The sequence below is a fragment of the Amblyomma americanum genome, chromosome 10 (genome assembly GCF_052857255.1).
Source record: "Amblyomma americanum isolate KBUSLIRL-KWMA chromosome 10, ASM5285725v1, whole genome shotgun sequence".
Classification (NCBI taxonomy): Eukaryota; Metazoa; Arthropoda; class Arachnida; order Ixodida; family Ixodidae; genus Amblyomma; species Amblyomma americanum.
Genome location: NC_135506.1, coordinates 7741286 through 7753379, shown reverse-complemented (window position 1 = coordinate 7753379; position 12094 = coordinate 7741286). Strand labels below are relative to the sequence as shown.

Sequence of the window (12094 nt, the reverse complement as noted above, 5' to 3'; positions counted from 1 at the left end):
ATGTCGCCTGCAAAGTGAAGAAGGGCCCCTTGTGTGGGATTTCGGCGAGCGTTTTGCAACGCTCCCGTCACTTTTTCTGTGCGGCGGCGGCGAAGATCACGAATCCCACCGCATCCTTTCTTCCGAGGCAAGAAAGCGGTGATCTTTTTTACTCTCTCTGCGATCGCTTCCCCAGTTAGCGTATTTTTTGTCCCTACGTCCGGGTTCTCCGTTTTGATGCGAGCCCGCCGCTCACTTTCGAGACCCGAAAGTATGAATGGGGACGCGTGAAACAAAGGCAGGCGCCGGGTTGTTTAGGTCGAAAATATAAAAGAAAGTATCGACCCCCTGACTTCGACGCGAATGAATCGCATGCACGCGCCTTGTTGTTATGCGCGTTGGTGGACCGTTTTGGTTTCGCGAACCGGACGCCGATTTATCCTAAGCTCGAAGACACGACTGAGCTAAGGGGATCCCGGACTGAGCAGAAGAGATGCTCGCATCGTTGGAGCGGGCCAGTGGTGGTCGCTCGCTGATCGGCGACTTTGTTGCTGCTTTCTTGTAGCTCGGAACTAGTTCCTTGGGAGAAGCAAGGTGTGGTGCTCCGTCCCATCCGGGTTGCGCTGAGGGGTCGGTCGTGGATGGAGCGAAAGTTGTTTGATGTGTTGCGCACAAACCGAAGCCGTTCGGTCGTGATCAGCGTTTTCGCTACCATGACCGAAGGATCCCTTTTACTGGCCAGTCAAGTTTCATCTGGAAGTATGCATAGCTTGGTGACTTCGCTTCTCCTGCCAACACTTCTACATCCGTCATGTATTTTGCGAATTATTTTAGCGAAGCGCTGGCTCCCGCGGACCTGGATTTTGCGGCGTTCCATTCGGCGTTCTCGTGCGGTTATCCATGATTTGTTATGCGCCATGTTCAGCATGTTCGTACAACCGACTTCACATGATCCGCATGTGCGCCTTGTCTGGACATGCCATTATTGTCCAGTTGCTTACACGATCTACCCCTCTCCAAAATTCCACTGTATGACTTCTCTCTTATTATTTGTTCTTGTGTTCATTATTCAGTAGGACGTAAGTTTTGCTTTTGGTTTAGACAATTTATTTACTCTGAGCTTGTGGTGGACCGTGATTCTCCACCATGCTTTAGCTTTTTTAAATACCTTTCTTGTGTCCATTAATGGTACTTGCTATCAAAGTATTACTGCATTGGCACTTAGTTTCGTTTGTGCACCACTGGTTTGCAGTGATTATAGCAGGAAACTTTTAGCACCTCCAGCTCTATACTGGTTCAGAGTTGTGTGTGCATATTACGTAATTTTTCACGTATTCAATTACCATTTGCAATGTACTGCTGAGCAATAGCCCGACTGTATATTGTAAATGGTTGCGAAAGTCTCAGCAGCAGCATGTTTTGCAAGCATGAAAAATTTTATGATGAAATGGCGGGCTTTAGAATTTCACCAATTGAAAGGTTCAGTGAGTGTCTACAAGCATGGTTAAAATGAAGGCACATGCTGATTGAATGCGTCATCACATTTGCAGTAGCATTTCAGGCTCAGCTTCTAAGTCCCTTGTTAAGACTGCTTCCTTGTAAAAAGATTTTACGAGTGAATTGTGGAGATTTCGCTGCTGAGAAAATAATCCTTACAATTTACAGTGGCAATAGCCGCCAAGCACCGTACTTCGTTTCAGTAGCTTCATGCAGCGCCTGCGAAAAGCCTTTAGTAAAACGTAGTTCCGTGCTTCCACCTCGCTTACATTTAGGATGCACTGTTCATATGCAGTTAATCACTGCATCCCAAATACTTGCCCAGTAATAAATTATATATTGATTCAAACTGCATTGCATATTCTCAGATGCAGAACGTTATTGTTGGGTTGTTTGTTTTTATCCGTTTAGCCTATGCATTTTGTAGCCAAAACTGCACCGAATAAACATTTTAAAAAAGTACTGTTGCTGACGTTCAGCTGGGGTTATCAATTACGATTCTTGTCTAGTATATGTCTTAATCCAGTTGAATGGCTGGCATTTAAAAGGTGCGTTTGTTGACATTATGGCCCTTTAACCACAGCTGTATAGTGCCCAGCCTTTAAGAGGTCAGTGACCTCACAGGTGAACCAGCTAACACAAGGTAGATGCAGCATAAGTAAATTGGCATTAATCGATTTGAAAACAAGCACTATGCCTTATATTCCAGCTCTCACGCTAGCAAAGCATGCCCTACTTGCATATGTGCATTGAGGTGAAGGTGGCAAAAAAATACAATTGTGGGCACATCAGTTGGGGTTCAAGGCTTGCTAGGAAACAATGCATTGCCTTCAGCAGGAGGCAAGTTTTGGCTGATCTGTCATCTGAAATAATCTATGACTCATCTGAAATTATCTGTGACATGGTGTAGAAACAAGAATTTTGAACCTTGCAATTTGCACTCTTAAAAGTCTTGTGTTTTTTGTGCTTTCATTCAGCGCTTTGCCTTTTCACATTGATGTCCAGACAAAATGCCTTTTCGGAATCAACATGCCCTATTTGCTTGTATAGGATTTTACATATGTTTTGTGGCTACTTAAAAAAACATAAGATGACATTATTTTAATATACCGCTAATTTGCATCCTAAATGGATGTAGTAGCAGGATGCTGCCTTCAAGTGCTTTAGTTGCCAAAGCTATGGCTGAGCGATGACAGCAAAGAAAACAAATATAACTTTCTTTTAATGGGTTCATTGAAGCAGCTTAGAAAATGAGTTGAAGGGACATCTGCGTAATGTAAGGTGGGTTTTCGCATCAGGTGTTAAATGGGTCATGTATAAGGAGATTACAAAGGGGTCATAATCACGTGGAATAGGTTTAAAGGCCGTATGATTGATAAGGTGAGTCACATGATGCAACAATCGGTGGGTCACTAAATGTCATGTGAGTTATTGCTCTGCGATGTCATTTCACTACAGCCACAAGATCCATAGTTGCAGAGGGGGGGGTGTTCTATTTGTGACAGCTGGCACTATAAAGAAGACTGCAGCGCAGTGCTTGCTTTGTAATAATGCACTCTCCCTCCTCCTTGTTGCAGCAATACACCATCAGGAATTTGGAGACCTTCACGCAGTACCTGGTGTCTCTGCAAGTTTTCAACCCTGCCGGACGTGGACCGGCCGTGGTCGTGCCAGTCATGACCGATGAGGGAGGTGAGTGCTTCGTCAGTCACCTTCTTCCATGTTTTGTTGGCATCCGGCATGTGCATCTTGCTATAGCGTAAAGCAATTATTTTATTTACAACATTTTCATTTGCAGTATGATAGCACCATACACACATTTTTGTTACGGCTCTCTTGCACCAGCATAAAGCAGCCGAGTCACTGCTTCACTTTTTAATTTTTGTGGTGTATGTTATTTCTGGGTGCTTCATCGTACATACAGCGCAGTGTAGGAGAAATTGGACAGCTCTCATAGTACGCAGCATAGCGTAAACCTTTGTCAGTTTTGTTTTGCCCCCAGTGCTCAAGCAGCTTGTGTTCTGGTGGTGGTCATTCTCCTGACGCTCTGGTGACAATGCCCCCAGTGCCGAGCCCACCTGTGAATGTGACGGCGGTGGGTGTGACGGACAACACGGTTCGGCTGAAGTGGCGGGAGCCCGAGAAACCCAATGGGGTTCTCCAGGGATACCACGTCTACTTCCAGCCGTCGCGCAACGGCTCTACGCAACAGCAGCGCCGTACGGTCACCCACCCGCAGCCCATCCAGGAGTATTCCCTCACTAACCTCCGTAAGTTGCCGTGACTGGGCCGGTTCAGTCTGAGCCAAGCCCTGAGAGGAACTTTTTCTTATATTAATTAGTCTAGGAGATTTCTCCTTTGGAGCAGCTTATCTTTGCGATGCCAAGGGTCTTTTTTTCCGGTAGCATCAATCTCATTTTTTGAAGTACTTGCTGTTGGGCTAGTTGGTTCATCATAAAGTTGAATGGCGCAAGGGAACGAACACAGGAAGACACAGAGACAGAAAGAGCGTTTTTTGAGTCGTGTGTCTGATTTTTTCTTGATTAAAACTCGAACTTTTGTCTTCAATTCCTGTTATTTCATGCGGCTTTGCGCTGAGGGTGCTTACTTATCATTGGCACCTGTCTTATTACGTTTTCTGAACATATACGACTTGAAGGCACGCTTTACTGGCTCATATCTCAGATAGAACTGGTTTGTGTAATGTGAAATAAAATAAGATTGCACTGTGGTAGACAAAGCAACTGTTCTCAAGTGTCATTCTTTGCCACTAACTGTTAGAGCTCCACTTCCACTGGCCTGAGGTGTGCAAGACGAGAAGGCCACAAAATCGCTAAGGAGAGCTACCTTAGCGAATGTTAGGCTTGCAAAGTGGAATGTAGTGCATCTTTGCAGTTCGTTTTTCCAAGTGAAGAGTTCTTTGCAAAGAAATAAAATGCATTGCTTTCTTCTACTGTAGTTTAAATGCGTACAGCAATATTAAGTTCCAGTCTCGTATGCAGCGTAGACTTCTGCTACATTGACAGCAGTTACACTGGATATGCTATTCTTTGACGCCTTTCTGAGTGCTGTAACATCTTCCTTCATGTGTCCACCTTGTGTGCAGGGCCATTCTCGCACTATGACATCTGGGTGAAGGCTTTCACGCAGAAGCATCTCGGGGAGTCGAGCAACTTGCTCAGGATACAGACGGATGTCCAAGGTGCGTCTCCATGCTAAGAGAAGTAGCTATGTACAGTACCGCACTCTCCATGCTTGAGGCTGTGCGAATGATGTGCCGCTTGGCGAGAAGAAAATGGGTGTGCTTTTTCTTCCCTTGCTCACAGGCCCCAGTGCGCCGATCATAGTGAACCTCACCTGCCAGTCATTGGACAGTCTCTTCCTGCAATGGGAGCGGCCGCAGACCTACTACAACAAGGTGGACTACTACTTTGTGCACTACCGCTCGGAGGAGGCCTGGGGCTTTGAGGAGATCGCCATGGCTGCCACCGACCGGCTGGACCACGTCGTGAGTGGTGCCTCTCCTCTGCTCTGTTCTTGCGTTATCAGCACCAGGCATTTCTAACACGTTTACGCGCGTGTTAGGAACACATTCTCCACATTCTTACAAGACTGTGTTAAAAATGAAACTATGTAAATGGTACTTTCAGTGGACTTGACCTTGTAATATTAATTGCAGTAATAATTGAGTATTTGGGGGGGAGGGGTATTACAGTGTTGGAATTCCAAAGTGCAGTAGTAAAGTGTTCCGCATTAACTCTAGCTGTTTAAGACTTGAAACCTTGCTTGCTTACCATATTTACGCTATTATAATGCAATTTTTTTGCTTGCTGCTAAAATTATCTGCAGCAGCCTTCACCACAAGACCCACAAACTATATTGGGAGAGGCCGACTTTCCTAGAACCCTGAAGCCGCGTGGCGCACACAGAGAAAGTAGAGGGTGGCTATAAATGTGGAAGGAGGGTGGCGCAGGCCGTTGAGAAAGAGAAGGCACTGAAAGAGTTCAGTAGGGAGTGCAAAGAAGGGCAACCGGGCACAGGTCTGAGCAGTATGAAACATCAATGGCAAGGTGGTGACGGCAGCCGCTGCTGCGTGGACTAGTACATCGGAGGCTTTGCTCCACTTGGTGGTCTCGTGTGCATTTCAGAAGTGTTGCCTCTCATGTAATACCGACGTATTCATTGGTTTCATATCCTTGTGTGCTTTCTCCATTTTTTCTATGGCCTCAACTCTAGTTCGCTTAGACAGGCTAATATCGCGCTATAGTTGTAATATATGTATATATAATATATTTTTTCATTTCCGTGAGGTCTCAAACCATACACTCGCATTATATTTGTGGTCACGTTATGTTAGTGTAAATGGGGTATTTGTTCATGCAGCTAGGTTTCACCAATAAGGCATTACAGTGTTAAAACCTAGGTGCTGGGTTTTGGTATTTTTTCTTCTTTCGGGAACTCATTGTCATTGGTTAGAATTAATCTTGACTTTCAGTTTGCAGGCAAAAAGTGTGTTAGTGAACATTAGTGAACAGCTTTTCATTGTTATTGGCCAGGACAGTGGGGACAGATAAATCACCAAGATCACTGTTAGTTGAAGGGACGCCGAGGACAGATGGAAGCTAGCCTGTATTGATGATTGGCTTATTCTAAAGACAAAGGGGCTACTTTTGCGAGAAACGGTGGTTTTATAAGCTAGAAAAAGCCAGAAAATGAAATACAGGTGTTGCCATCACCGGCAGGTTTATCAGGTAAACTGCGGTGTGTCGACACAGTTTTCTGAGCGCGTGTCCCAGATGTTGTGCTGCACCGCCATTCACCTCAAGACGAGGATGACGGAGTCCTGTTCAATGTAGACGTCACAAGTTTAAAATCGAGTCACAGGTGAATATTTAAGTACAGTTTTCTCCGCACTGGACAAACATCAACATAGCCAAAAAGGGCTGCGGAACCGATTTTTACGTAAAACAAAAATTAGAAGAAGTTATAAGCAGGATCCCTTTAACAGTGGTATCCTGCACCAGCAGTTTTGTCCATAAACCTCGCTTCTGCGTTCCCCCCTTGTGCGCAGATGTTCATACCCAACCTGACGGCCAACACGCTCTACGAAGTGAAGGTGCAGGGGGCGACGCGGAGTATCATTGACCAGACTACCGTGTTCAAAGGGCAGTTTTCTGATTCCCGGAAGGTGCTCCTCCAGAGTAAGTGTCAGAGTAAGTTGACGCCACACGCCGGGCTCTACACGTTCGTCTCTCTCTTCTCACCACCTCTCTCTCTCTCCATCGCCAACGGTTGCGTTTTTTTCTCTCTCTCTCTTTTCTCCTTTACCTCTGCACCCTCTTCTGCTTCTTCCCGTTATTGATGTGGTTGCTGCTTGTTGAGAAGCACTCGCCTCACATGCTCTTCCTCTTGACCTTCAATGTATGCATGCCGTGCATGTCCTCTGTTGTTGCAGATTTTGCTCGGGTTGAAAGTTTTTTTTCAATGGTCTTCTCGCTTTCTGCTCTGCTTGGTGGCCTTGCACCTTAATTTTGTGTTTATTTATTTTTTATGGAATGTCTGTCCCTGTCTCTGCATATTTTGCTAATGCATGCCTTTTGTGCTCTGTTGCAGGCCCACTGCTGTGACAGACGCGAGAAAGCCAGCAGACTTACTCTTGCTTTGGCTCATATTCTAGTGGCAGCCAAGCTTGTTCTCAGCATTTTGCATTCTGTTAGAACTACGAATAGAAAAATTTGGCTCTTCTAGCTTTGTGAATGACGTCTCTGTTAACTCTTTCATACAAGCTTCATTTGTATTCAGCCAGCCTTAACAAATGTTGGGTGAATGCACTAAGCTTTTAGAGCTAAGCACAAGAACCCAGAAGTACTTCCAATAGTTTCTGCAAAAGAAAGGGAAAGAAGGGCATACCTTTTACTGCCTGTCTAAATTGGTTATTGATTGTTAATACATTTGTTGTTTTTTTTCTTCACCTTAATGTTGAGAACAAGCTTCAAAGAAACTGGCATGCATGCCTTGCCCACAAACTGCACAGGCACATGCCAAAACTCTTTCACTGTTATTTATAGTTGTCTTTTCTCTATACTGCTGCTGTCGTGCTTGTATGATGCATTCTCTTGTCTAAGGTCATGCAGTGGTTGTATGCTTGCTGCTACAAGCAAGTTATACTGCTTGCTGCTGCATACCTCTGCTTTCAGATTCAAGTGCTCAGTCTTTCTCTCAGCGACCTCCCGTTCATTTTTGTCTGTCGTGGTTTTTTTTAAGGAAGTACTGCATGCAGCCTCTTTCAGCTGGTTGGTATTGGAGGCCTCGAGAAGCTAAAGATTGGCTTACAACAAGTCAGAAAAGTTCTCTGTTAACAAGCAGTAGGGTTTTATGGGTATCAGCCCACCTAGTGCAATGAAACAGGATTAATTGAGCTAGTTGGCTTGTGGGTTATTATAACATTAGCACAAAGTCTTGCGCAGCATGCATCAGAGTACTGACAGAAACTCAGCTACTGTTTGTATCCCCTTCAATCTTGTGATGTCTCACCTGAAAGCTCATGGCGATGTTATAACATAACAAGCAATGAGCATTTGAAATTAAACTGGCATTTATATATTCTACATTGCACCACATGCCATCTGACAGCACTTGAAGCCTAGCTATGGGCACCTTTGCATTCATGTAAAACGAATTGATGACGCCCCGCATTTGTGAATTGTTAATGCTGCAAGTACTTGCTTGGCTGAGCCCCTTGCTGAATGCAGCGAGAGAGTCGCTAAGCCGTCTCCGGAGCAAGCATGACCGGAATGGCTTCGCAAGTGAGAGTTGAGCATGCGTAAAAAAGCGTCGGTTGAGCGACGAAGGCACCTTGGCTTTCTGCGCTCTCGCTGAACGTTGTGTGGCAGTAACACCAGTCGCAGCTGCTCTAGCCCTTCTCCCCTCCCTTCCGCTTCTTCTTTTGTTATTCTCATTTTCCTTCTACACGTTTTCTCTGTGACACGGCTTTTCTGGTGGTGTCGCAGCCTTCAACGATGGTGCCTATTCCGATCCCAGCCTGAGTGCTGCCGTGGTGGCCGGCGTGGTGTGCGTGTCGTTTGCGCTGTTTCTGGCCATCATCTCCTTCGTTCTGTGGAAGTAAGTAGCAGCTCACAGTTATGCTATGCTTTCTCCCCAGAATTCAGTTTCATTTTAGCCCAGCAAACAGATTTCTGTAGCCATGTTTAATCCGTACCCGCTGTGGTGGTTCAGCGGGGGTAGTGATACGTAGAGTTGCGGGATCAAATCACAGCCGCGGCAGCCGCATTTCAATGCCCTTATAGCTCATGTGTCTCTTCAGGATGTTAAACCTCTTACATACTGCTTAAGCTGTAAAAAATTTGGGAAAAGTTTCACTCACAACTCAATGATTAGGGGTTCGATTCCTGACTGGTTAGTCCAATTTTCTTTGCAGCACAATTAATTTAATTGATATACATACATGTTCCAATGGCGTTTCAGTCATGTTGCGGCATTCTAGTCACCAGTTTTGTAATGTTTTAATCACTTTTCAATTCTGCCGCTCCACGTGTGATGTAGCCACCTTTTCGAGCAATCCAGAGTTTCTCGATGCAACGCTGATGGACTGTGCTCGGTTTTCCACTGAACGGGACCCTTAATGCTGTCACATTAATATGGACATTGCTGGGGAGTCTAGGCTGTCGCATGATGTCCTCGTCCTAGTTTCGCAACCATGAGGAACTGTGAAAGGGGCAAAGTTTTCATGGTTTTATTACTAAGAAGGCTTTGCATTTATAGTTAAAAATGAGTAAATTCAGCAGTATGAATGAGATTTTTTTTCACTCTGAATTTCAAATACAGTATGGAATGCAATAGCCCCTACCTGTGCTGTGCTCTCTACTTAGCCGTCTATCAAAAAAACCTGAAAAACATGCTCGGAGCCACAGGAGAGAAATGAGTACGAATTCTTTATCAGCAGCATTCCAAATGCTGCCATCTTGAGTGCTGGGCTGTCGTTTCCAAAATCTTTCCTTTGTACTATTCAATACCTAGTGACACGTATAGGCTTTAAAAGACTTGGATGGGTGTCATGGTTGTCTGGTGGCACCACGAAAGTAGGATTACTAAGCCTAGCAGTGGCAGAATTTTCATTTTAATGGTTCTTCATTGTCCTGTCATGCAAGCATTTTGAATGCTCACTGAGTCAAGGACATCGAACTCAGTAGGTATCAGCCGGTTCTATGCAACGGTTTTCAGTGACCAGTGAACTCAACGGGGATAGACTCAGTGGAAGCTTGCGAGTAGCCATTGGAATCTCATGGGCCCTTCAGAGCAGCCTCGCATGCACTAAACCTTGAAGAAAACAAAATATAAGAATTCAAAACAAATAAAGAAAAAAATTTCTTATTTAATTGCAAAATTGCTAACTGCAGTAAGCAGTTAAAGAAAAAATTTATCTGATAGTCGGAATGACAGTTCCGCAGACTGTCTGGTGTTCAGTTGTAGATAAACCGACATTGTTCTTGTTGCAGAGCGTGCAGCTGAGTTTCGCTTGTTTCTGCTTCCTAACGCGATTTGCGACAACTGAGGCAAAGTGCCCCACAAGTGCTGCAATGATAGTAGCTGTGAACACGACAAAGACAGTCACTGATCTGTGGCAGCTGTTCGCCTGAAGAAAAGGAATGCTTCTGAAATGAAGTGTGTATTGTTGGCCATCATCGCGGTGCCGTTGCTTTTTATAGATTGTGCTAAACAGTGAATTATTTGAATAGCTTTCCCAGGACAAGCTTTCAGTTAAAAATAGCACTTGCGTCAATACTATCTGCAGGATTGCATACTCACTACTCAGTGATAATTGAAATCTGCCGCATGGCAACACCTATTCACCCCTCCTCCCTCCCCCCCCAAAAAAAGACAACCTTACCAATGTCCTTCCCTGCCTACGTGACAGGCAGCAATAGGTTTGTTTTATTTATTCCATGCTTTGTCCATTCAGTGTGAGGTCTTCATAACACCCTTACAACTGCCTAGTATTTAAAGTGCCCTGCTTTATCACTGTCTTTTATAGCCTTGGCAGCTGACAGTCTCCCCATTAATACTCTTGCAAGGCTGCGTGATGTTTCATGGCTATAATATCGTGCTACTTGAGGAAAAAAAAATTACCGCTTCCAAGCTTGGGCGAGCTTTCTTAACATTGTCAGCTCATTGTGATCGGCCAATAACTTAGTAGACTAACCGTCATAAAGTTATGTGTCATTTTGGGATTTGCAGTCATGCTGCGAGAGTTTGAACTTTTGACTTCACCTCCTTTGCTGTTGCTGCTCCCGAAAAGACCTTACAAAACATTTGTCCCATAATCTTATCACCCTGTGTGTGTACATGACAGAAGCGCATTATGTGTGCATTATTTTTTTCTTCTTTTCTTTCTGTCCTTGTTTTAGCCATCAAAGAGATCTCCGCAGACCTCTCGCACACACCTGTTAGGCATCGACGAAGTGTCTTGCCTTTCTTTTATCGCCACCTTTTACAGTCGCGGCAGCCGTTCACGGCTTCTTGCTGTGGCAGCACTTTCGCACCTCAGGTTGTTCCCTGTGCCCTTTCTGCAGTTGCACTATCTCACGGCGCACCGCGTGCGTGAGGGCATTTTCTTGATAACGATAGGGTGATAGGACAGAGTGGTTTAAAGATAAGGACAGTGGAGAGAGCACCCTGGGAGCTGCGAAATGAAACGATCCTGCGGTGGATCGGCGCACTCACAGAGGTTGACACTTTGCAACTAGAGCAGTGCATGCCGCATGGCTTCAAGACGGCCACATGTGCTTGTTCTGCAGGGCCTGCGTCGGAGACCTGCCCAGGCTGCTCAGGTCGTCAGGTTCTGTTCATTGTGTGTATGAGGGGTGGGTGTTTGCAGAGGTATGGCTTCTAAGAGAGGTGTCTAGTGTTAATGCATCTCAGGAAGTGTGAATGGCAAGTTCTATTTAATTCTGTGTTCTAAGAAAGCTGTCGCTTTTAGCAGCTACGGCTGGGAACAGCAAGGTATTCCTTAAGTTGCTGGACATTTTGAGCTGCATTTTGACAATGCTCAGTATGGAACTCTGGTAACGAACCTTAAGTGAAGGTTGTAGTTTTTCAGCCATTTTTAGGTACATTAAGACATGAGTAGCCTGGTGTAACAGGTAGTTCCTTGCATAAAAAACAATGGCATAAAGCAATAAACATGTCATAGTTTATGATTTGACTTGGATTCATCTATGCATCTGGACAGTGCAGATACTAATTCTCTGAGTTCCCCGTTTTGGCTGTTAGACAAATGTTGCTTCGTTCCTTTCACTTCTACAAACCTCAGGATCTAAGTTCTGATGACAGTGAACAGAGGCAAATGTTTGACTTTGTTAACCCCATGCCTTGGTGAAGCACAGTCCCTGTTAGTCAGCTTTTATTGGTGCAGTTCGTCACGATGCTGTCAATGATTTTGTTGCAGGAAATACTTTCAGGCCGCTTACTATTACTTGGACGACCCTCCAGGAAACAGAGCTTCGCCGCAACTTTCTGAAACCTTTGGTGAGTTTGGCTGACATGTGGCCTGACATGCATGTTAACAGCTGCATTTATTATTTAGCCTTTCTAAATGTAG

General features: G+C 44.9%; 1 protein-coding gene across 11 annotated transcripts in view; it reads left to right on the top strand.

The window, feature by feature from the left end:
* Positions 1 to 12094, top strand: part of Ptp99A (Protein tyrosine phosphatase 99A) — a 211307-nt gene that overhangs the window by 181224 nt on the left and 17989 nt on the right. For 6 of the 11 annotated variants that reach the window (XR_013309231.1, XM_077640137.1, XM_077640138.1 and 3 more), the window contains 7 exons: positions 3054 to 3168; positions 3543 to 3746; positions 4583 to 4678; positions 4803 to 4984; positions 6548 to 6689; positions 8487 to 8598; positions 11942 to 12021. Coding sequence is in view for 9 of the 11 variants with exons in the window: in XM_077640137.1 (XP_077496263.1) it covers positions 3054 to 3168; positions 3543 to 3746; positions 4583 to 4678; positions 4803 to 4984; positions 6548 to 6689; positions 8487 to 8598; positions 11942 to 12021 (931 nt within the window). In the remaining 2 variants the exon portion in view is untranslated. The remainder of the gene's footprint in view (positions 1 to 3053; positions 3169 to 3542; positions 3747 to 4582; positions 4679 to 4802; positions 4985 to 6547; positions 6690 to 8486; positions 8599 to 11941; positions 12022 to 12094) is intronic. The other 5 variants (XR_013309232.1, XM_077640139.1, XM_077640135.1 and 2 more) reach the window with 1 other exon arrangement.